At 39.9% G+C, this 24,540-nt stretch overlaps 1 protein-coding gene across 2 annotated transcripts in view; it reads right to left on the bottom strand.

Moving 5' to 3' along the window:
• Positions 1 to 24,540, bottom strand: part of RYK (receptor like tyrosine kinase) — a 91,917-nt gene that overhangs the window by 40,119 nt on the left and 27,258 nt on the right. For both annotated transcript variants that reach the window (XM_055295383.2, XM_055295382.2), the window contains exons 3-6: positions 14,478 to 14,577; positions 12,665 to 12,799; positions 10,458 to 10,511; positions 5,729 to 5,873 (exon numbers count right to left, since the gene is read on the bottom strand). In XM_055295383.2, the coding sequence (XP_055151358.2) occupies positions 5,729 to 5,873; positions 10,458 to 10,511; positions 12,665 to 12,799; positions 14,478 to 14,577 (434 nt within the window). The remainder of the gene's footprint in view (positions 1 to 5,728; positions 5,874 to 10,457; positions 10,512 to 12,664; positions 12,800 to 14,477; positions 14,578 to 24,540) is intronic.

Raw genomic sequence — 24,540 nt, 5'->3', positions numbered from 1 at the left:
GCAATTACTGCACCAACCTGATACTTCTTCTTGTGATGCTGCAGTTAGCCCTGTTTCCCCAGCAACTCTGCGAAGATACTTTGCAACTCAAAGAGACTATAATAAAGATTCGTTAGGCTATCATCTGGTCAGAGTGCTGGAAGAGCTTCTTTGGCTCAACGTTATTACAGAATTGATCTATATGAGTTTATAATGCAGTGGGTATAGGTCAATAAAGAAAAGAGATGAAGAGCCTAAACCGTGAAGTCAGAACTGCCAGTATCTTCGATTACTAGCTGTACGGCCTAGGACAAACTATTTAATCCTCTGGAACCTCAAATTCCCTGTGGACAGAGTGTGCATAACATTATCCTCTGATAAGATTGCTAAAACGATTACATGAAAAATAAATAAGTAAAGCACTTATTGCCTGGCCCTCAAACATATCTTTATAAATTATTGTTACTAATTTATAGTATACTACTATAGTTATATTAATTATGTGAATATTATGCATCTCCAGTCGTTAGAACAAAAAGGAATTACAGGACTCTGTTTTACAGTTGAGTACCACTCAAAAATCAAACCAGATATCAAAGCTGTTAGAAGTCCAGACTTCAATAATGGGGAGGGAAGAGGAGCATTAACATCCTCAAAAGGGAAGGAAATAAATGGGATTAAGATAATCTACCTCACAGGATTTTTTGTGAGATATGTGAAAGTACTTCTTAACTATTATCTGCAACCAACATCACTGATGACTAAGTGCACAGACACAGTCTCTCCATTAACTGAACAGTAGGTGGCACTCTTGTGCTACCTCAGAATTTTTGAAAAAACTGTAGGCACACAAAGGTGTTACAGGGACATCTATGTCAATTTTTCATTCTCTCAACAGATATTAAGTGGGTCCCTAAAATAAGCAAAGCACTATGCTAAGTGGTCAGAACGAAATTTTTTTTGAATCCAAGACTTACTGTCATGAGAGAAGCAAGAAGCAATGAGGGACCTACCCCTGACATCCATTAAAGTCAACACCTACATAGCTATACCACAAGAGGTGGAAAATGAGATTAAAATGTATATTTGCTAGCACTTAATAGTTTATAGCCAGTCTAAATAAATTATCAATCTAAATAGATTATCTCATTTGATTTTCAAAAGCAAGTAAAATTATGTATGGAGATACTAACCCTGTCTTAGAATGAAGTCAGAACTTTGGGAAAGATCATAATTTTCCTTCAAAACACTTATTACAATTTGTACTTTTCTATTTTTCTCTGTAACTCCACTTCCTCCATTCATTCCACAAATATTTATTAAGTATCTACTACATGTCAGGTACTGTATTGGGTGCTAGAGATACAGCAACGAATGCAACAAAGATTGTGACCCCTACATTCCAGTAGGGATTTTTTTTGTTTAATATCTGTCTCACCCAACCAGACTATAAACTCCACAAAGACAGGACAAGTGCCTGTTTATTCACCTCTCCTTCCCCAGCACTTAAGCCAGTACCTGGCACAATAAGCAGCAGGTGGGCCAGAGTGAGCCCCAGTGACAGCTCAGTTAGCACTGAGTCAATCAATGAACAGAGAAAACCACACTTCCCTGGAACAGAAAACATAAACCAGACAGAATGGTCATTTTTGACACAAACTGTTGTGAAAAAAGCAAAGAATGATTGGTATAACAAAATGGTTTTTTTCCTCCCTCTATTCATTGGTTATTCAACCAAATAGTTACTGAGTGTTTTACTATGTGTCAGACAGTTAGGCATTAGATATAAAATCAAAGATTTTAAAGGGAAACTCTGTCACCAGTAATGGCATGGTGGTGGTGGTGGTGGGGATAATGGAAACTGGAAGAGAAAAATGAAGATGCTGCCAGATAACAAGTTCAAGCATCCCACAAAGGAGTAATAAACTTTCCCACAGTCGCAAATAGGGAAAGACTACAGTAGAGACACGCTGCAGACCAACCCCTCTGCAGGACTTCAGGGTGAATGTAAAGAGAAGCTCTGCCTATCCAGGACAGACTCATCAGGCATAATACAGAGACTGAAAAGATCAATTTGCAGTGTTGGGAGAGGAAAAGCCACACACATGAGCTCCAACTGCCCTGGCATGAGCACATCTCAGGCAGTGTTAATTATCTGCCTCTAAGGAGATCTGTTTGTAACAAGCAGTGGCTCCTAACTGCCTGGAATGGAAGAACACTATCATCCCTTTCTAAGGAATTCCACGGAGTCATGGGCTCCATCCAACCTCACTAGACTGTGTGAGGATTAACGGAGTTCATGAACTTAAAGCACAGGGAACAGTGCCTGGCACACAGCAAGTGCTTTATACAATGACAATAGTGGATTATTAACACATAGCTATTACAACACTGAGTCCCGCCTGCTCTGCCCTGCTCCTAGAAGAGCAATCCTGAAAAAGTTATTTAATCTCTTCAAGCCTATTTCTAGGTGGCTGTGAGTGTTAAGATAATACATATAAAGTACATGGTACAGTACTGGTAAACAGAAAACACTCAATAAATGGTAATCCCAGTGGCCCCTATGCGGAGAGAGAAGCAGCAGATGTCTCTTAAATGCTGTTGGATAACTGGATGGGAGCTTTCTGGTCACCACTGTTAGCTTGCCTGGCAGGTAATAAATAATTGTTAACAGGACAGGAAAGGGCAGAAGAACTTTGTCCATCACCACTAGTGAGAGGCAAAGCCGGCTGGGCTTCTGGGTCAGGTGGGGACTTGGAGAACTTTTCTGTCTAGCTAAAGGATTGTAAATGCACCAATCAGCACTCTGTGTCTAGCTAAAGGTTTGTAAACGCACCAATCAGTGCTCTGTGTCTAGCTAATCAGGTAGGGGACTTGGAGAACTTTTCTGCCTAGCTAAAGGATTGTAAATGCACCAATCAGCACTCTGTGTCTAGCTAAAGGTTTGTAAACGCACCAATCAGCACGCTGTAAAAACAGACCAATCAGCACTCTGCAAAACAGACCAATCAGCACTCTGTAAAACGGACCAATCAGCACTCTGTAAAACGGACCAATCAGCACTCTGTAAAATGGGCCAATCAGCTCTCTGTAAAATGGACCAATCAGCAGGATGTAGGTGGGGCCAAATAACGGAAAAAAAGCAGGCAACCCAAGCCAGCAGCAGCAACCCGCCTGGGTCCCCTTCCATGCCGTGGAAGCTTTGTTGTTTCGCTCTTCACAATAAATCTTGCTGCTGCTCACTCTTTGGGTCCACACTATCTTTACAAGCTGTAACACCGCGAAGGTCTGCAGCTTCAGTTCTAAAGCCAGCGAGACCACAAACCCACCAGGAGGAACGAACAACTCCGGATGCACCACCTTTAAGAGCTATAACACTCACTGCGAAGGTCTGTGACTTCACTCCTGAAGTCAGTGAGACCATGAACCCACCAGAAGGGAAGAAACTCCCGACACATCTGAACAACTGAAGGAACAAACTCCAGACACACCATCTTTAAGAACTGTAACACTCACCGCGAGAGTCCGCAGCTTCATTCTTTAAGTCAGCGAGACCAAGAACCCACCAGAAGGAACCAATTCTGGACATACTAGCATACTGCAACTTTATTAAAAACTTCATAAAATACCATTTACTATACATAAGGCTGTGTTTTAACAGCTTACTGTATTTCATTAAAACCTCACAACATACCTACTAGGTGTGTATTTCTGCTTTACAGAGGAGAACTGAGACACACATAGGCTATATAGCTTACTCCATGTAGCCCATAAAACTAGTAAACAGAATAGCCAGGCTTCAAACAGAGATGGTCTGGCTCTAGAGTCCATACTCTTGACCACTAGATTATGCTCTGAAAACATGTGATAATATAAGCTGGTTTTACTCAGGTTATGTCTGGAAACTTTTGCCCGAAAACTACAGAGAACTGGAATACCAATTCATGGATGGTAACTTAATTATTTCAGCAGGCAGAGGTAGATGCCCCATGGAATCTGAAAGTTATTGCAAAATTCTGGCCTATGTGGCCTCACAGCCCTAGCACACATGCAAGCATTCAAGGAAAACGCAACTCTCTGGGTATATCAAGACTGACTTCCAAATGTCATGCCCTTCAGTCACCTCTCTACCTGTATCCTTTCTCAAAGTCCTATCAAAATGTTCCCTCAATTGCTTCCAAATGCCATTTCTTCCCCTGTAAAATCTAAACCTAACTTCACCACCACCATGTACACAAAACATATTCTGAAACCATATATGTACTTCCTTCTCATTCGTATCCCTTTTCTCTTCTTTCTCCACACAGAAATGGAAAATAAAACAGTGGGGACAAAGAGTACTAAGGGGCAGTACTGAATCCAACCAGCTCCCTTCCCCTTCATATTCTTATACTACAAATATGCTTCCCAGCTGTATGTTAAGACTAATTAGGACTGGTGACTCAACAATGAGTAAGACACACTGCTCCCTAACTGGAAAAAGCTTACATTCTAAAGGTAAGACAATTACATAAAAAATTATAGAAGAAAAAGTACAGTAACTGCTACAAGAGAGAGAGACAGAGACAAAGAGAAAGGGGTGTTTGGGAGGCTTAGAAAAGACTTCATGAAAGAGACAGCAGTGGAGCTGGAATTTGAAGAATGGACCAAGTTTGGACTGGTGGAAAATGTATGGAGGCCTGTGGGAAGAAGAAAGCATGAACAAAAGTCCTGAAGGGCAAAGTGTGGGGCAAAAGTGAGGAATAAGTAATCATTTGACTGGAGCGCAAGTAAGGATACAGCAACAAGAGGAGAAAAGGTTCAAAGAGTATGGGTGATACATCTCCACATAAAGGAGGGCCTTCAAAGAAGTCACAGAGCTGGGGCATGTCTTCAGTCAGTAACTGGGAATCACAGAGGAGGGAAGTAAGAAGTGTGTGTTATGAAAATAAACCTATCATTCCATCTGTACCTCTCACCCTAACTTGACTATAATGTCCTCCTTGTCATCTCTGACTCACTGAGGCTGGACAAGCACCTTTTGTATTCACACACTTTACATATCACAGTCATCAAATTACATACTTTTATAATTACAGGTTAATGTAAAAGATTAAAATCTTGAAACTATGAAGTATATCATTATTTCTTTCTGTTCCCAGCACTTAGCATAGTATCTAATCCAGTATATCTCAAACTGGCTGTACATTAGAATCATCCAGGAAGCTTTACGAAAAATACTAATCCCCAAATACTACCACAAACCAACTGCATCAAAATCTCTGGAAGGTGGACCCAAATACTAGTATGTTTTAAAAGCTTCTCCTTGACTCTAATGTGCAACCAGGTTGAGAACCAATGGTTTAAATCAGAACAGGTGCTCAATACATGTTTACTGGATGGATGGAGGGAGGGAGGAAGAGAGGAATGGAGAATGATGAAGGCAAGAGCTAGAAGGAAGAAATAGTGCTATTTTGAAAAGGCAATGGTCTGAGGTAGAGTCATGTCAAAGCAAATAGAAAAAACATACTTGTTCTCCGCTTCTTCCCCAACAACTAAAAAACTAATTTCTGACTTCTTAATTTTTAAAAAATAAAAATAAAATCAGAGAAACCAGAGACAGTGATTAGGTCATCTTACTTTTCCTTTGGCTAGGGCTTAGTCGTCCTCCCTCCTTCCCCTGCACCACTGTGCATCGATGTGTATGGGCTCCCACATATATACAAACAACTGCTTTCATTTTTTTTCTTTCCCAAAATATGTACAATACCTGTCATCCAGTTCAATCCTTTTCATACTATGAAGGTGCAAAACAGCTAATATTATTGCTACGAGAAATATTACTGCACAACAAACCCCTACACTAATATAAAACACACGCGTAGAAGTGGTTGGAGCTGCATGTACAGGATCATCTGAAATAAAAACAAAAAGCACATTTAGCTTTTTAAACAAATATGACTGCTTTGTGACCCAATATACACAAATAAGTATTCTGTACTTTTCATGTGCCCATTCTTTGGTAAGATCAGTTACCAGTAGCATATTGGTGGAAGTTCACATAATTTTTTTGATGTTTTTGTTGTAGCTTTAAAAAAATATTTTAGGCCAGGTATGACGGCTCACGCCTGTAATCCCAGCACTTTGGGAGGCCAAGGCAGGTGGATCACCTTGAGGTCAGGAGTTTGAGACCACCCTGCCCAATATGGTGAAACCCTGCCTCTACTAAAAATACAAAAACTAGCCAGGCATGGTGGCAGGCACCTGCAGTCCCAGCTACTTGGGAGGCTGAGGCATGAGAATTGCTTGCACCTGGGAGGCAGAGGTTGCAGTGAGCCGAGATCGCTCCACTGTACTCCAGCATGGGCGACAGACCATCTATGGACTATTCTTACCAAAAGAGTTGGTTCTAAATCTAATCAAGTGCAAAATCTACCTGCCAGTTTAAAGAAAAAAAAAAATGTTCAATGATTTCAGGAAGATGCAGAATGTGGGAAATTCTATGGGACAAATGATATAATTTCTTCAATAAATAAATAATATTAATAAAACGGTTGGTGGTTTCTGATTAATACAAAAGTCAACAGACCTTACTAATGGATTGTACCAAAGTAGAAAGAAAAAGAAGAATGAAAAGTTTTGGCTTAAGCGATAACTTGGATAAGGGTACCTTTACAAAGATTAAAAAAAAAAAGAAAAAAGATTTTAAATAGAATTTTTGGCTAATGAGTATAGTAGTCACTCACAAGTGGTATACATAAAACATAGCAGTGCATAAAATATACTACAGCAGTGCCGTCCAACAGAACTTTCTGCAGTGACGAAAATGTTCTCTAGAGTACTGTCCAATACAGTAGCCACTGGTCACCTGTGGCTATTAAGCATTCAAATGTAAGTACAACTAAAGCTACTGAAATGTAGTTAGTAAAACCGAGGAACTGTTGTTTTAATTTTACTTCACTGTAATTAATTTAAAGTTAAAAAGCCACATGTGGCTAGCAGTTACCATACTAGACAGTGCAGATCTATATATGCTTCATATTTCTTCAATAATGATGTTTGGGTTAGAGGGATCAGACATCGTTTTGTTGCAAGGGACCACTGACTCACAGAAGACAGAGTGACAGAAGGGTCAACAAGTTTATAAAAACAAACATTTATTCTTTTCTGAGAGTAACAGAAATTGTTTTGCTTTTCTGTTTTTAAAGGCTCTATTCATTAAATAAAATGATACTCAGCTTTATATTATTTTAAAAAGAGAGGCAGGCGAGTGCCGTGGCTCACACCTATAATCCCAGTGCTTTGGGAAGCCGAGGCGGGTGATCCCTTGAGGTCAGGAGTTTGAGACCAGCCTGACCAACATAGTGAAACCCCATCTCTACTGAAAAAAAAATACAAAAATTAGCCGTGTGTGGTGGTGCACACCTGTAGTCTCAGCTACTCGAGAGGCCGAGGCAGGAGAATCGCTTGAACCTAGGAGGCAAAGGTTGCAGTGAGCCAAAATCGCACCATTGCACTCCAGCCTGGGTGACAAAGCAAGACTCCGTCTCAAAAATAATTAACAAATAAATAAATAAATAACAGAGACAAACAAAAAGAAAGCCTCAGCAACAGGGAAAATAACCCAATGACATAGATACAGCCACATACACACACACACAGAAGCAAACTGAGAAAAAACACAAAGATACAGATGACATAAGCAGGCAGAGTGGAAGATGTAAACAGAAGCAGAACTGGTGTGACTGGAGATTCATGGAAGATCTGATCATGAGTACTCACATCATAACTCTACTGAACAAAACTTGAGGCATTTGGGGTTTATCCTAAATGAGATGGGGGATCATTGCAAGGTTTCAAGCAAAGCAACTTCACAGGGCCACTTAACAAAAAATGACTGCATGATGTGTGAAGAATGCCATGTAGGGGAGCAAGAGCAGAAGCAGGGAACAAGTTAGAAGGTTACCAGAGTAATTCAGAGAGACAGCACTGGCTTGGACAAGAGCGTCACAGTGAAGATGAGAAGTAAATGGATTTGGGAACACAGTCAACAGACCTTACTAATGGATTGTACCAAAGTAGAAAGAAAAAGAAGAATGAAAAGTTTTGGCTTAAGCGATAACTTGGATAAGGGTAACTTTACAAAGATAAAAATAAGCAGGTTGGGGATGTGAAAATCAAGAGTTTTGTCCAAGTTAAATTTGGAGTACCTAGTCTACTAACTAGGTTCCTTATATCTCCATGCATAGATGTTAAACTGACAGATATACAAGTTTGGAGTTCTGGGGATAGGTCAAGATAAAAGATAAAACTTACAGCTTTCAAAAACACAGGGAAATAAGAAAAATAAAACTTTTCTAAAATTTAAACTTTCAATCAACAAACAATAAATCAGAACAGATTAACGTAGAGACCAAATGACTTCTAGGGCAGCTAGACTTGGCTGTAGCCTGAATGAAGGCATGACTTTCATCAAGAATTACCTTATGCCATGGGAAAGCTATTCAATCTTGGGAGGGGCAGAAAAAAATTCTGAATTCTGGAGGCATATGTTAGCAGTGCTGTCCAAGCACTTTCCAGGGCAGAGCCGAGGATATGGCTCTGCTGGGCAGATCCCCCTACATGCGCCCTGCTCAATTACCTCCAAATTCCAGGCTTTCCTAAGCATTTTTCCCATTCCCTCATTCACCCTTCATCTGCCACCATCTGGTCACCCTTCAGCTCTCAGAAGAGCTGTCACTGTTCTCAGGAAGCTATCCTTGGGTTCCCAAATCCCCCTGTGCTTGCCTTATCATAGCTTGCCATGCTATGTTGTTATCACTGCCTATATTGCCTTGTCTATTTCTCCCACTACATTATAAACCCTCGAGGATAGGGTCTATTTGCTCACAGTTTAGTCCTCTGCTTCAGTCATACCGCCTAACACACCACAGACTCTCCATAGGTATTGGGTGGATGAATAAATAGAAAGGGCGGGAAGATGAGAGAGGGAGCAAGGAAGACACAGACAGAGGCCAAGAATATGCAATACTGCTCTTTATGAGAAGTAATATCCTACTAGCATAAAAAAACGGGCAAAGTCACCAGAATTTTAAAAGTAAACTTTGGCAACAGTGACATTTTAATGTTTTTTCTTTCTTTTCAGAAATATTCCAGCAAGTAGACAATATGTCACATTATTTTACAGGCAAAAAAATTCCACTTTGGGACATCCAGATACTCTGTGCCTCCCAAGGTGATGAAAAGACAAAATAGGCAGCACAGAGTATCATCTATGGACTATTCTTACCAAAAGAGTTGGTTCTAAATCTAATCAAGTGCAAAATCTACCTGCCAGTTTACAGGAAAAAAAAAAAAAAAAAAATCATGGTCAATGATTTCAGGAAGATGCAGAATGTGGGAAGTTCTATGGGACAAATGACATAATTTCTTCAATAAATAAATAATATTAATAAAAGGGTTGGTGGTTTCTGATTAATACAAAACATATATCACCCCAACAGTTGTGTAGGCTTCATTTGGATCTTGATTCAGGGGGGAAAAAAGACATTTTAAAGACAATTGGGTTAATCTGAACATGGACTATCTATTGGAGATACTAAGCAACTGCTGTTAATTTTGTTATATGTGATAAATCAAAATGAATAGGTATTAGGTGATTGTAGGGTTTTTTTAAAGGCCCTTTTAAAAGAGATCCACCCTGAAATATTTATGCGTGAAATAATCTGACGCCTGGGATGTGCCTGAAAATACTCTCCTCCACCCCTAACCAACCACAAAAGGAGGGAATCAATGGAAGAACAATGGCAAAGTGTTGATCATTACTGAGGTTGGGGAATGGGCACATGGGAGTTCATCAAAGCGTACTCTGAACTTTCATGTACTTAAAGTTTTCAAAACCAATTTTTTAAAGTCTACTTGCACGAAGAGAATCTAGTATCCTTTTAAGATACTGCTATTAACACTACAGCAAGAAGAGTAAGACCCAACGATGTCTTCATGTCAGAAAAGAAAAAAAAGAAGTTTGTAATAATATCTAAACACAACCAATACCAAAAAATAAAAATCTACTTTGCATATCTGCTCTGTAGGTTTAAGTAACATAATATCTTTAAGCTTACACCTTCACCTGGATGAAATTAGCTTAAGATTAGGTCCAGACTGCAAGCCAGATTTTCTAACCCTCTGCTAATAAAGATCTTACACATATTTCATATAATTATGCCTACTCAAAAATATATGATATTCCTGCTTGTAAAACTTTTTAGCTTACTCATTACAAAATACGTATAAATTTTAGTTCTCAAAATATTCAATATTCTGACAGTTTCATGACCTATCCACCGGTCTACAAAGTACCGGCAAAATAACAGCATGGTGTCATTATCATTTGACAAACTGGAAACCATGAGGCCTCCAAGCTTCATGCAATCATGTTTATATGCAGTCAACCATTTTTCATTTCTAATAATGGATAAAGATAATACAGTAACACTTACAAATAGTTCTGCTAGTGTTTTTGTCCAAGGCTGAAGTTTTTACTTCTTCAAGTTCTGAATTTAAAAGGAGATAAATGATGCTTTAGAAATTCTCTTTTCCATGAAAATCCTTAATTACTATAATTATCAGAACATTGCTGGAACTCAGCAACAGGTATTTGTTGCAAGATAATGAAAGCTACGTTACTATTCTGATAATCATCACTACAGTCACCAATCAATAGTCTATACCACTGTTAGCCAAAGGGTGTTACTTCTAGATGCTCAATGAAAATGTTCCTATGATCAAGAAGTTTGGGAAAAGCCACATACTATAGTGTCTCTTTGGATCTTCACAGTGAACATTAGAATGTAAAGACTAAAAGGAGTTATGGGGTCACAAAACTTGTCTAACCCATAATTCCCATCCTCATATGATAAAGGAAACTTTTCTTGCTAGTAACACCTACTAACATTCCATATAGTACAGATATGTTTTCTGTTGCAGACAGTTTTTGAAATATAGTAGGCTGGAAAACCAGATAAATAAATACATTCGGATCACATAATAAAGTAAGAGTCATGAGCCTGAACTGGGTGACTTGGGTGGCCAAAACCATGACCAACAAATACAGGGGGCCAGAGAAAAACTTAAGTCTAAAACAGAATAGAAAATTACTCCAACACAGAATTTTAATGTTAATTTCACATACATATTAAAGAAAATGGAGAAAGTATGTGACCATTTCGAGTATCAGCTGATCATTAACCTTAGCAGATATTAGCACTGGTGGGATCCGGAGGCCACACCATGTCTGGTTATCATTCTGCCTTATTTGAGAGTAACAGATGAAGCACCATGGTACAGTCATGCCCATCTCTCTGAGGATCAGGAACTGAATGTTTTACACTCCTCACTGGCTAGCTGTGGTAGCCTAGGGTCCAATCTCCTTATATCAAATATGTAACGACTACATTGGAGTAGAGAGTCTCTGAAATCTCCTTTGTCTTTAACATTACATGGAAGTTGGTACATAACTCAATATAGTAGAACTGAAAATTGTACCAAAACACTAAAGCTGAAAGATGCTAACGTTTCTTTCTTAAAATGTCTATTCAAATGTAGTGCAGCTTTTTTATTGGCACGTACCCAGACATTAGCCATTACAACTCACTTGTTGGCCTTAGGTGTTTTCATAACACTCAGCACTGATTTCAATTGGGAAATTTATTAAAACACAGTTTAACAAAGAGGCTGAGAGGACAGGTCTGCATCCTAGCTGCACCACTTAGCTATCTGATATTGGCAAGCTAGATTCTCTGAAGCTCAGCTTCCTTTTCTGAAAATGAAGACAATGAGAGAACCCATTGCCTAGGGTTGCTGTAGGGATTAAACAGGTGTAATACCTGTCAAGCACTTAGAACACAGTAAGCACTCAGGGTTTGGGAGGTTTTTTTTAAGGATGTTTCCCCACCATCTTAGATACTAACCAATTCTACCTATGTGACCTTGTAAATTTGGGTCACTGTAGCTTTGTGGAACTTACAGTGAGTGGGTTGGACTAAACTTGTAAGGAAGAACTCTAAAATTATTTATGACCTAGCATGCTGGAACTCTTTCATATCCACTCTGATTTCTTCAGTAACAGATAATTCAAAACCAAAAAGAACTTTGGTAAGTACCCAATACGGTATTCTAAGTTTTAGGCTAGATTTAATGAATCGTAAAAAACAACAAACCTCTGAAACAGGTATTACGCCCATTTTACAGATGAAAAAACTGAGTCTCAGAGAGGTTAAGTAACTTGTATCAACATCCTGAAAAGAGCAGAGCTGTCATTCCAACCCAGGTCTATCTCACCCCAGAGCAATGCTTCTGCATAAAAGTAACTTGATAAGGGAAACACAGTTAACATAGTTACTCAAAAGTCCCAACAGATTTTTCTTATTTCTTTACCTCTTCAACCATTTTAGCACTATTCCTAATGGAAAACATCTTAGCAATTCTGACAAAAGATTTGAGAAAGCATGGGCTGAATGAGGCCTGAGTGAGATTCTTGGCTACCAACTATCTGGGGTTATCTCAAAACTTCACCTGCCAGGGCTCTTTTCTCACTTGCAACTATAATCACGAGTTGGTCATACTTAAATCTGTGAAAAAACAACAAACTCTATTTTTCACCTTCTCACATACACGTAAAACATATTTTGGTAAATAAATTCCTTACTTTTGTAGCACATTTTCCTTCGTTTAAAATTTAAGACGGTAAAATTTTTTGAAGAATTTACTGTCAAGTTGAGCTGCATTAGTATCATAACTTCAGAATCTACTTTGCCAGTACAGGAAAGCTCTACCCGAAACACTGTTTAAAAAAGGTAAGAAAAATATTTTACATTTTCTAAAAATCAACATTAATGCCCCAAAATGATTCTTTTAAACATTTTAGAATTACTTATTTTTGCTGCAAGAAAACTAAAAGTAATACATTTAACTAAAGTAACTAAACAAAAGTTTTTAGAGATCTTCAGACTACCACACCTCTAGACATTAAGCATTTAATTCATTATGGATATAAAAGTTAGTATTAAAGAATAAACCAAGACATCAATGAAGAGGTAATTGTTTTCAGCTTTTGCTCATTGTTTTTAAAAATCACTTTGTCTCATAAGTCCTGCTATTCCAGTACACTAAAGCTGAAGGATCATAAGGCAAACCTTAACAGACACATCAGCAATAGTAACAACAGAAATTACATGATCAAATGGAAAGACAACTCACTACCAAAATGCAAGTATGTCTGCTCTTAATAAAAAGATTAAATATAAACCTGTAAATGAATCTGATAAATTGTCAGCTATCACCTTTCTCAATAGAAATTGATTTTAACACAGAATTGTAACAATGGGATAACAGACTTCAGTGCATATAATTTTTTTCCCCAATCTTTAAGATTCTTTTCCTACAGATTTAAAATATATCATTCTACCATCTGTATGAGTGCATTAAAGATATGGGCATTTCTAAATTCCTTTACTGCCCATAAAAATTTAAGCAGCCTTCCTGTGCTTTCTTTAAGCTTAATGTATGTCACTGATAACAGTGAATATGACTGCCAGAAAAAGTTTCACAACACTATTGTGGCTGATACTTTCAATTTTTAAAAATTTCCATTTCTTACAAATACCACAACTTCAAGAGCCTAAGAAGTTAGCTCAAAAGCAGTTAAATTGGTGTAAATAAGACACTTATTCATTTACTCAGACTGTACTGAGTGCCTATCCTGTGCCATACTCTATGCTAAGCATCAAGGGAATTGCTAGATAATGTAATCAGTGCAAAAACAGTTAAATATAAGGTTCTAAGGGGTAGGAAGAATAGAAGTTAACAAATGAAAGAAAGGAAGGTGGCAGGAAAAAGACAGTGCAGATCTTGAGTCTTGCAGAATGAGTAGGATGAATAGAAAGGAGTTCACAAGCAGAAAGAGGAAAAGATGATCCCAAATACTGAGACCAGCACATGCAAAGGGTTGAAGATCAGAACTGCATGTAGTCTGGAACTGCTAGAACTCTGGGGCAAGTGCAGCAACAAGGCTAGACAGGCAGGCAGGGGCAGATGATAAAGGATCCAGGACACAAGGTGGTGAGTCTGGAATGTTCAGTTGATGGGAGTGGAGGGCACTGATGGGCTTCATGTCACAGGGTCAAATATGACTGTACAAAGATCACCTGGGCCACAGGGTGAAATGTTGTGCCTAATCAAAGCGAAACAAGATCAGGCACAGGGACTCATGTGGAGGTAAGTACCAGCAATGCAGAAAAGGAGACAGGGAGGGCGGAGCACAGAGAGTTCCAGAAGAACAGAAAAGAGAGAATGGTTTAAGAACACAGTGCAAATATTTACAAAAATTACCTTTCACAGTACTCGTATATCTTATGCCTATCAAGTAATACACACTACACATCAGTAAACTTCTGTTTTGGGGCCACAGGGGATGCAGTTGAAAAAGTATGTTAACTCTGTCTTCGAAGAATCTTACTTACCTGATAAAGTGCGTGGAACTTCCCCCTGAACAGAAATGTTGACCTGGGGCATGTCCATTGCCAAAACATTGTCCACTTGGAATCCCAGCTTATATTCAACCTATAAAATAGACAGAAATAAACAAAATGGACCTGTGATAGCAGGAAGGATACTATCAGCTTGACTTCATTAATTAGCTCATTAATCAATGGATGAGCCTTTCATATGTACAAATAATCTAGCTATAAAAAAATCCAAATTGTCAGAAACAGTCCTAAGAATTTTCAGTTGGATAAAAATTCAACCCAGTAAGCCACCCTCTATTTTAAGTCCAAAACAGGACCACCACTCTTCCATAAAACTTGCCATCTAGGGTCAGAAATCCTGCTGAGGACTATGCAGCACTGACAGAGAGGCCATGGAAAGCCAGATATGAAGAACCAAAGCGGTGAGATATGTAACTGACAGACCATAAATAGCTACCAATGCCTTCTCTGGTTGATAAATGAAAGCCAAGCTCGGAGGGCCTCCTTGTGGCTGGTGGAAGAAGGTCTGCTCTGCAGACCCACTCACACAATCAGCAGATTCCAAGGCAGATTTCTCATAGAATATCTAAGTCACATCCTCTAGTCTTGCTCTCACCAAAAAGAAAGTTCATGTTTAGATCCCCATTTGACCTCTGGATCTACTTCTCAAGTGACGCAGAATCCAGAAGGAAAGACAGGCAACCCATGAGATGTCTCTAAAACACCAATATTATCTATCCATACTTGGCCTACCCAATGTGGCTTAATAGAACCAATCAGCAACAATAATTATGGCTCTGTTGCTATGGAGAGTTCATGAAAGCAGCAGCTCTAACTGCAAAGCAATAGCTGAAATTCAGAATGGCTGCCAGCATCAAGACCTTCAATGAAGCCCTACAGCTCACATCACTCTCTGCCCTGCCCACAGGTTCTTGATAACTATGGTATCCCTCTCTCATTCAGTGGTCACAAAGGGTATCATTGGTGGCAGACTGAGATTTGCAGAGCCATGAGGCAGCAGGTTGGGAAAAGAGTGAGAAGAAAGACGTTCGATAAACCATTCTTCAAGAAACTTAACTAGAAGAATGGGAGACAGATGGTGAAGTGGGGGGTGTTCCAAAGCTTTTCTTTCTTTGTTTTTAGATGAGATATTCAAATATGTATATAGGCTAGTGAAAAAAGCTAATGAAATGGTACATAATAAAGATGAAAGAAAAGAGGGAAAGAGTATCATCCCAGATATAAGGGAAGGGATGGCCCTTATGCTTGGGCTAAGGTGGAAGGCGTTGTTACCCATGAAGAAGAAGGGCTCAGTCCAGAATTTGATTCCCCTTGGGGTTTCTCCTTTCACACTCTGTTTAAAGTCTCTTAGTTAAACACTGTAGGAGTATGCAAACATTAAACTCTTCCTTTGCAGTTAAGATAGGTACATAAACAACTGTTAAAGGCTGTGTTTGATAACTGCCACATTCCCAACAAAGGAAATGTTCTTGCTGCAGCACATCAGTGACTTCGAGGTACCTTGGCTAGGAAGTGTTCACACTCACCTTAGCATATCACAATACCATTGCTGCCACCAGGGGGTGCTAGAGAGCCACAGCCAAGCAAGTTTGGGCAGGGAATGAGTAAGCTTTCCAGCAATACAACATCAAAGAATGCATTATACATCCCTACACCGATGCTATCTCTGAACAGGACCGTACATGAAGGGTAGGGGCACAAAAGAAATCAGCACCGCCAGCAAGAAATAGGTTTGGAAACATGATACCACGTGACTCTTAGGTAAATTAGTAACTTCTCTCAGTTTCCATATTTTGTAAAATGAGGGTAATACATGTTATGAGGATCAAATAAGATCATTAATGCAATACACCTAACTGTTAGCCTGGCACAAGTCTCCTCTGACATCAGTGGCATCAGCAGTCATTCCAGAACAGCCACCTTATTGCCATGCTGCACTTCTCCATAATCATCAGCCCACTGCTGGCCCCAGGGATTCTGACACAAACCCTCCTGGGTCTGTCAAGAACATTGTTGCAGGCCTTCTGTTTTTTCCCCATTCTGAGAACCTCCCTATTCAGAACAGCCTCCTACACTCTCTGCCTCTTCATAAATGTCTTCCCACCTTCTCCTACAACCTTGCTTTCCTCAGAAGTCATCTGTTCCCCTGCCTATCATTCAGTTCCTACAACACCTGACCCTCAGGGCCTAGACAGTAGGGTCAGCACTATTTAGGATCACTAGGTCCTTCCCAGACATCCCTTCCTCATGCCCTCATGCAAATCCCCTCTACTTTGAAGCTCATAACTTCTTTTTCTGAGACCGAGTCTCACTCTGTCACCCAGGCTGGAGTGCAGTGGCATGATATCGGCTCGCTGCAACCTCCACCTCCTGGGTTCAAGCGATTCTCCTGCCTCAGCCTCCCAAGTAGCTGGGACTACAGGCACACGCCACTATGCCCAGCTAATGTTTGTATTTTTAGTAGAGACGAGATTTCACCATGTTGGCCAGGATGGTCTCGAATTCCTGGCCCCAAATGATCCACCTGTCTTGGCCTCCCACATTGCTGGGATTACAGGTGTGAGCCACCGCGCCCGGCCGAAGCTCACAGCTTCTACTCATAATGGCTACTTCTCATGCCATCAACACCAATGACCCACACAGGACTTGCAGAGGCCTTGGTCTCCTGCCATGTTCTCCCTGGCTTCAATATTCAGTATTCAATATCCTGACACGCTAAAGAATTACTTCATAACCAAAACAAATGCAAAAATGCCATTCTATCAAAGATCCCATCACCACCTCTGATTCCTACAAAACCAGTTCTCTGATTCCATCACTCCAAGTCAGCCAACATTTATGAGGCACATTTATGAGCCAGGGGCTGTGTTCATCGCAGGATGCAGCAGCCAGTTAAAGCCACTTCCCTTCTCTCCAGTATAGCCATGAACACCTAGTTTCACGTTCTCCACAGCCCAAGCCCTAAAGAGGCAACATTACTGACAGTCATATTGGCACCTTCAGCTGGTTCACTCCTTCCAAACCCTCAAAGGGCAGCTCTAGCATCCTGACCACCCCTTACTCTACTCCTGCCGCTCAGCACTGCTGAAGGAAATCCATCCTACAGAGAAGGAGCTCTTACACAACAATGACCTCCAGTCTCAGGGGAGGCCCTTAGTTCCACTTAGCAATCCCTTCCTCACTGACCCTCTCTTCCCTAGTCTTATTCCAACCTTACAGGCCTTCCCCACCTCCTCACACTCAATGTCCTTGTCCCTTTCCACTAGCACAGAGGAACCCCATTTCTGTCTTTCTTTTCAACACCCCGGCAGATCTATTAGAGCATCTATTCTTTTCATTCTAGTCCCAAGGAAAGGTCCCTTTTCCTCTCCAAATGTAAATCCTTCTCTCCTAGTACACTAGGTTCTAGCCCATTTCACCACTGATGGGATATCTTAATTGTCAATTTCTCTCACTCTCTTTTACCTTCAATCCCTCCCAAGTGTCCAATTACCTACTAGGCAAATCTACCTAATTATCCTACAGCCTTCCAACTTAACAAATTCAAAGCCACACTTACTATTTCCCCAGAAACGTCCTGTCTCCTTTATTCTAGGTCTCAGTTATCACAAGGAGAGAAGCAGCAGACCAGAGACCAGAACCCCAAAGTAAGCAGAGAGGGTCTGGCAAAGGGGTCCAGGGCCCTAACTGCAGTTAAAAAAGCGGGTAAGACTGGCACCTGAGCATCTCAGTGTGGCAAGATGAAAAGGAGGAGAGAAGGGAGGGAAATGAGGCTGTGAGTGTAGCTGGCCAGTGAGGGTACAGGGAGAGGTGCAAAGGGCTGAGGAGGAGATCTGAGAAGGCAGCCCCTTTGGTCCTATCAGCAGCTTAGAGGAATATGAAGCATGAAACTGTGGAAGCCTGCTTGCTGGCTCCTTTTCTGAGGAACTGTCAAAAAATCAGAGGCATTCACAAGGTAGTTCTCTTTTCCCTCTGCAGTCTTTAGGATATAAATTTTAAAACTGCAGTTTCTGGGATTAGAGAAGAAATTGCCAATTATTGAAGTCAAATTTTCTCTAGTTTGGCATGTATCAATCTGTAAGGACTCTCACTTGCCAATCATCCTTTAAAGAAACAGATCTGCTCAAAAGTTAAATGTACACTCTACTGGGACAAAGAAATTTGAACAGCAGTTGTTTATCAGAATGTAGAGTGAGCCAAAATACTTCAGAAAATAAACTACAGGCCAGGCGTGGTGGCTCACACCTGTAATCCCAGCATTCTGGGAGGTCAATGCAGGTGGATCACTTGAGGCCAGGAGTTCAAGACCAGCCTGGCCAACATGGTAAAACCCTGTCTCTACTAAAAATACAAAAATTAGGCGGGCATGGTGGTAGGCACATGTAATCCCAGCTACTCAGAGGGAGACTCAGTCTCAAAAAAAAAAGAAAAGGAAAGGAAAAAAAAAAAGAAACAGGAAACTACCAAAAATATAAACATTTGAATAAACTGAAAAATAAACATTTTTGCTTATGTTCCCTTACTTGGAAACAAATGGCAATTACAAATAGGAAGCTGGTAAGTAAAGCCATTTCCTTCTGGAACACACAGAGTACAGATTTAAAGTGAATACACTTGTCTACAGCCAAATAGCCTTTTAATTTCTCTGAACTTACTAGAAGTAATGCCTTTCTCATAGAAACCTCACTCTGCAAAGGACACAGCCGCTGACCTCCAGAAGTGTCTGCTAGAACTCTGGACAAGTTCCCTGCAACTCCTAGAAAATGATGACGAATTCCTGAAAGCAGAGAACAGCCATGGGGTGAGGGTGGGTAGTGGGAATATTCTGCTACATTCTGGCAAGTTTTTGCTTTTCGGATATCTAAAATAGCTACTGACGGCCAGGCGCGGTGACTCATTCCTGTAATGCCAGCACTTTGGGAGGCTGAGGTGGGTAGATCACGAGGTCAGGAAATCGAGACCATCCCGGCCAACACAGTGAAACCCCGTCTCTACTACAAATACAAAAAACTTAGCTGGGCATGGTGGCAGGCGCCTGTTGACGCAGCTTTTCGGGACGCTGAGGCAGGAGAATGGTGTGAACCCAGGAGGTGGAGGTTGCAGTGAGCCGAGAGAGCGCCACTGCACTCCAGCCTGGGTGACCGAGCGAGACTGTCTCAAAAAAAAAAAAAAAAAAAGCTACTGACACTTAACAGACACAGTTACATGTTTTTCCTGGACATTGGGGAATGTTCTGGAATACAGAAGAAACTAATTATCTGTTAAAGCCTCTCAGTAGCCTGCTTTTAAGTGTGTGGTCTTGTGAAAAAGAAGCAATACCAGAGTTCTACTCCCAACTCAAAATGCAATTAACACAATGGTCTTTCCTGACCACTCACTAAGGCATGTGTGACCTATGCCCTAAGAGTAAGACAGCTTCAAGCCTCTGAAAAGACCACAATCTGTGCAGCAAGACAAAACAGTGTAAACACTGAGAAACACTATTACCAGAAGCTGTGATATGTGAAACTAATGTTAAAATATCTACGATGTTGAACTGACATATACCAGGGAGCCTGCAGATCTCTGGAAGCAAATATTTCGTCTTCTGGCAAAACCTTAAAAAGCAAGAACTGAGGGTTTCTGATAAAGTATTAGAGCTTCAGAGCCACGGCCTTCTTTCTGAAAGTTCATGATTATACCTCAGGGTTAAATGATCAGGTGACAAACCCTTCATCAAGCCTCCCCTGCCCTCATGTGTGACTTTCCCATTTCAGGTCATCTCTACCTTCTGCTTCCTCTAACCCTACTTCTCCTACCTTAAGCAAGTCCCTTTCCAAATCTGGGTCTTAATTTCCTCACAGGAACTGATCAATAACCAAAGTACAACCATATAATAATAAGTAATACAGCCATTTGAAGGGGGAAAAAGTACAACTCTGTATCAAGTGACAGAGATCCTTGACCAGGATATTGTTCAGTGCTCTGCAAACTGCAGAAAAGTATGTGGTATGTTAGTTGTTGAAAGATGTATATATACATATACACATGGATGCTTATATATACACGAACTATTTCTAAAGGAAAGACAAGAATCAGGCAACAGTGGCTGACTCAAGCAAGGGGAACTAAGTGGCTGGACTGCTCAGGGATGGTACTAGAAGGTGTAGGGGACTTATTTTTCACTGTATACCCTTTATGCTTTTTAAATTTTTACAATGTGCATATATTATCTACTCATAAGATTAATTTTTAAAATAAATAAACGTAATCAACTGTGCTAAAATCACCAGAGATTATTACCTAGAATTGGCAACTGCAATAGTGGCTGAAGCTTGAAACTAGATTAACACAGACATATTTCCTTAGTTTTTTACTAAAAAAAACACAGTAAGATGGTTACTTTCCTCTAAATTTTATACCTGTTACAGATGAACTTGTGAAATCAGTTTAGGTTTATATTCAACCCACTCATTTTTCCAGACTTATAACCTCAATCTATTACGAGTAAAATATCTGAAAAATCCCATTTGTGCAACTACTGTCGAGTGTACCCAGCCTATATGTTTTCACACTTCCAGAAATAGGAAAGTCACCACTCCTAAAGCCGCACATCCCAACTCTGAAAAGCCCTAACTGCTCAGAAGTTCCCCATTTGTTGAGCTGGGCCCTGTGGCTTCTACCTGCACACCTCTTCTGCAGTAAGTACCACGTGCTATACCAAGCACAGAGGATACCCTTTAAGGTGCTCAGCAAGTAGGAGGGAGAAAGAAAAGAAAATCAACTATTACAATGTTCTTAAAGTATAACTAGGGCTATGAGAGAGGAGAAGGGCACTGTGCAGACAGAAAAGGGCACCTGAGACAGCTGGAGGACAGGTGACACCAGGTCATAGCTTTATGAAGTAAACAGGAGTTATTCAGGTAAAGAATGAAGAAAGGGCATTTGTGGCAAACAGCAGCACTGTGAGAGATCACAGGGCATTCATGAAATTCCAAAACAGACAAAAATGACACTAAATGACTGGCTAGATAAGAGGCAGAAAAGAAAGGCCGAGTCCAGATCATAAAAGCCTCCTACAAAATCAAGAGCTTTATTCCGGTAGCAACAGAGAAGCCTAAGGTGGCTTTGTGGAGGGTGCAACAAGAGGTCAGTCCAGAGGAAAGGAGACCAGTTAGAAGACCACTTCTGAATCCAGCAAGAAACAATGAAGGCCCAAACTAAGGGTGAGGCATTGGGTTACAAGAGAGGTAGGAAACGAATTTAAGATGTAATTATTAGAGAGAATCAACTAGATTCAGAAAGTGTAGGAGAAGGAAACTAGGATCCCTTCTACATTTCTGGCCTGGACATGTAAATAAATGGTCATACCCTCCAAAAAAATCAGGAAACTTCTGCCTCACAAAGAATATCATACCAGCAGTGGCAGCCCAAATGTGCACTAATGATATTTATACCTGCCAAAGAGGTAACTTAGAAATTATGCTCTATAAAATAATGTGAATGATATGGGAGTACAGTTACAGTTACGTCAAGGCTTCTCCTGACCCAAAATGTACCATGCTAACACTGCTTCCCCTTCAAACATATATATTCACCTGAGCCCCTCCTACCTGCTCTCTCCCACTCCAACTTCCCCCTGTAACAGGCTCCTAAGACTCAGACACCCATTACCAGCAACATCAGGGCCCTGAGCTCACTCCAAATAACAGTGTATTTTAACTGTTTTAAAGGAATCAGTAAAAGGTTTTATTTTGTTCAGTCCTGACTGCCACTTCCCACATTGCCTTTGTACTCACAAATCACTACCCATACACTTGCCCAGGAAACCTCTCATATCAGTGTTCTTTTTTCCTAAGTGTACCCAGAAATATTCACACTCTGTTCAAAGTCAATAGAAGTACCTAGAACTGAATTCTCTAATAAACCTTTCATCATTTTGAAATACATTATTTGTTTTTATATGTATCAACATCAAAGGTAAGAATAATAACAAGGAATTAGCTGTCAACTTTTTGGAGAATATAAGAAGCTTCTCTGCCTGAAAGATGTTCATAGAAACACTGGACCTCAGAGTTGCAAGGGAGCTTAAAATTCAGTAGCAACCACTCCACAAATACTTGAATTCCTTCTATAACAGCCTTATTGTATGGTTATCCAGTGTAGGTCCGACCTCTTCCAGTGAGAGGAAACACACTACCTTCACCACACCACAGGCTGAAATATGAAACTAGTTCCAAAAACAGATACAAAAAGTGTGGTTGAAAGGATGATGAGGAATGAGATTTTTTAAAAGATAGTTTCAAATTATCTCCCCACAAATTACTTACTAATTATAAAGTGAAAAACTTGACAGGGGAGAAATCTGGTGATGAGAGTGTTCGGAGTTACCACCACCAGTCATGGGACAAATTGGCACCTGTGCACTGGGAAGGACAACACCTTTGTGGTATCACTGCCAAAGAGATATTCGTGAATCTAATCATGAGGAAACCTCAGACAACGCAAACTGAGGGGCATTCTACAAAATAACTGGTCTGTAAGTTTCAAAAACGTTAAGGCCAAAAAACACAAAGAAAGCCTATGGAACTGTTCCAGACTGATAGGGAACTAAGAGACACCAACTAGTAAAAAATTAGCTATGAAGAACATTGTTGTGATAATTGATAAAATGTGACTACTGTGGATTAGATAACATAATAATGTCAAATTTCCTGGTTTTGATCATTGTACTTTGGTTGTATAAAGAATGCCCTTTTTCTTAGAAAATACACACTGACATATGGGGAGGGGGAGGGAAAGGGAGATTGGAAGGCAAACAAGTATACTTAAAATGTTGGTATTAGGAAATGAAGATCAAAAATAAGCACTTATTCACTGGTACATTTGGCAGTATCTTTCAAAGTTTTAAAGAAGACGCACATTTTCAAAGTTTTAAAGATGCACACACATTGGCCTAGCCACTTCTTAGCAGCAATTTACTATTCAGAAATAAGGCCACAAGTGCACAAAAACTTCTGAACAAAGATGTTCTTAACATATTTATATACATACACACACATATATATGTACATATACACACACAGGGATACACATTAACACACATTTTTTTGTTTCCATATTCATCAAAAGCAAAGATTGAAACATCTTTAAATAAAAGAAATAGCAAAGGTAGAAACATCAATAAAAAATGAACTACCAATTGTTTTCATCCTCCCATTACCTGGATTTTGCCTATAAAATGAAATGAGGGAAACTGTGTAATGGTGAAGGGAAGCATTGTTTGAAATAATAAAATGCTATTAAAAATCCATGTGTCCCATCAACGAGGTACTTTACAGATAGCAATATAGTACATCCATACAATATCATATTATAAAACCACTAAAGAGAACGAGTGAGAGAAAAAGAAAGATGCCTAGATAAGTTATTCTGTAGGGGAAAAAGTACTGTTCAACATACGTGTCTAAAAATCCCTTTTTTGTTTAAAAAGGGAAAAAAGGGGACCTTGAAGAAGTTATACCAAACTATAAAAATTACTTCTGAGTATAGAACTACAAAGTCTTAACAGTTCTTTTTCTTTTTTTTTTTTTGAGACGGAGTCTCACACTGTCGCCCAGGATGGAGTGCAGTGGTGCGATCTCGGCTCACTGCAACCTCCGCCTCCCGGGTTCAAGTGATTCTCCTGGCTCAGCCTCCTAAGTAGCTGGGAATACAGGTGCACGCCACCACACCTTGCTAATTTTCGTATTTTTAGTAGAGACGGGGTTTCACCATGTTGGCCAGGATGGTCTCGATCTCCTGACCTTGTGATCCACCCGTCTCAACCTCCCAAAGTGCTGGGATTACAGGTGTGAGCTACCACTCCAGGCCTAGTCTTACAGTTCTTAAAACATTTCTGTAATATTTGAATTTTCCCAATAATCACTGTTGTTTTCTAAGTAGAAAAAAATGAAGATTTTTAAAAGTCTATATTAAAGTGGCCAATTTAAATAACTTGCAGCAAATATTATGACAGACACTATTCTATAACACTTCTTAAAAAAACTCTACAATA

Source organism: Symphalangus syndactylus, chromosome 10, assembly GCF_028878055.3.
Source record: "Symphalangus syndactylus isolate Jambi chromosome 10, NHGRI_mSymSyn1-v2.1_pri, whole genome shotgun sequence".
NCBI classification, from domain to species: Eukaryota; Metazoa; Chordata; class Mammalia; order Primates; family Hylobatidae; genus Symphalangus; species Symphalangus syndactylus.
This window is presented reverse-complemented; position numbering and strand designations above follow the sequence as displayed.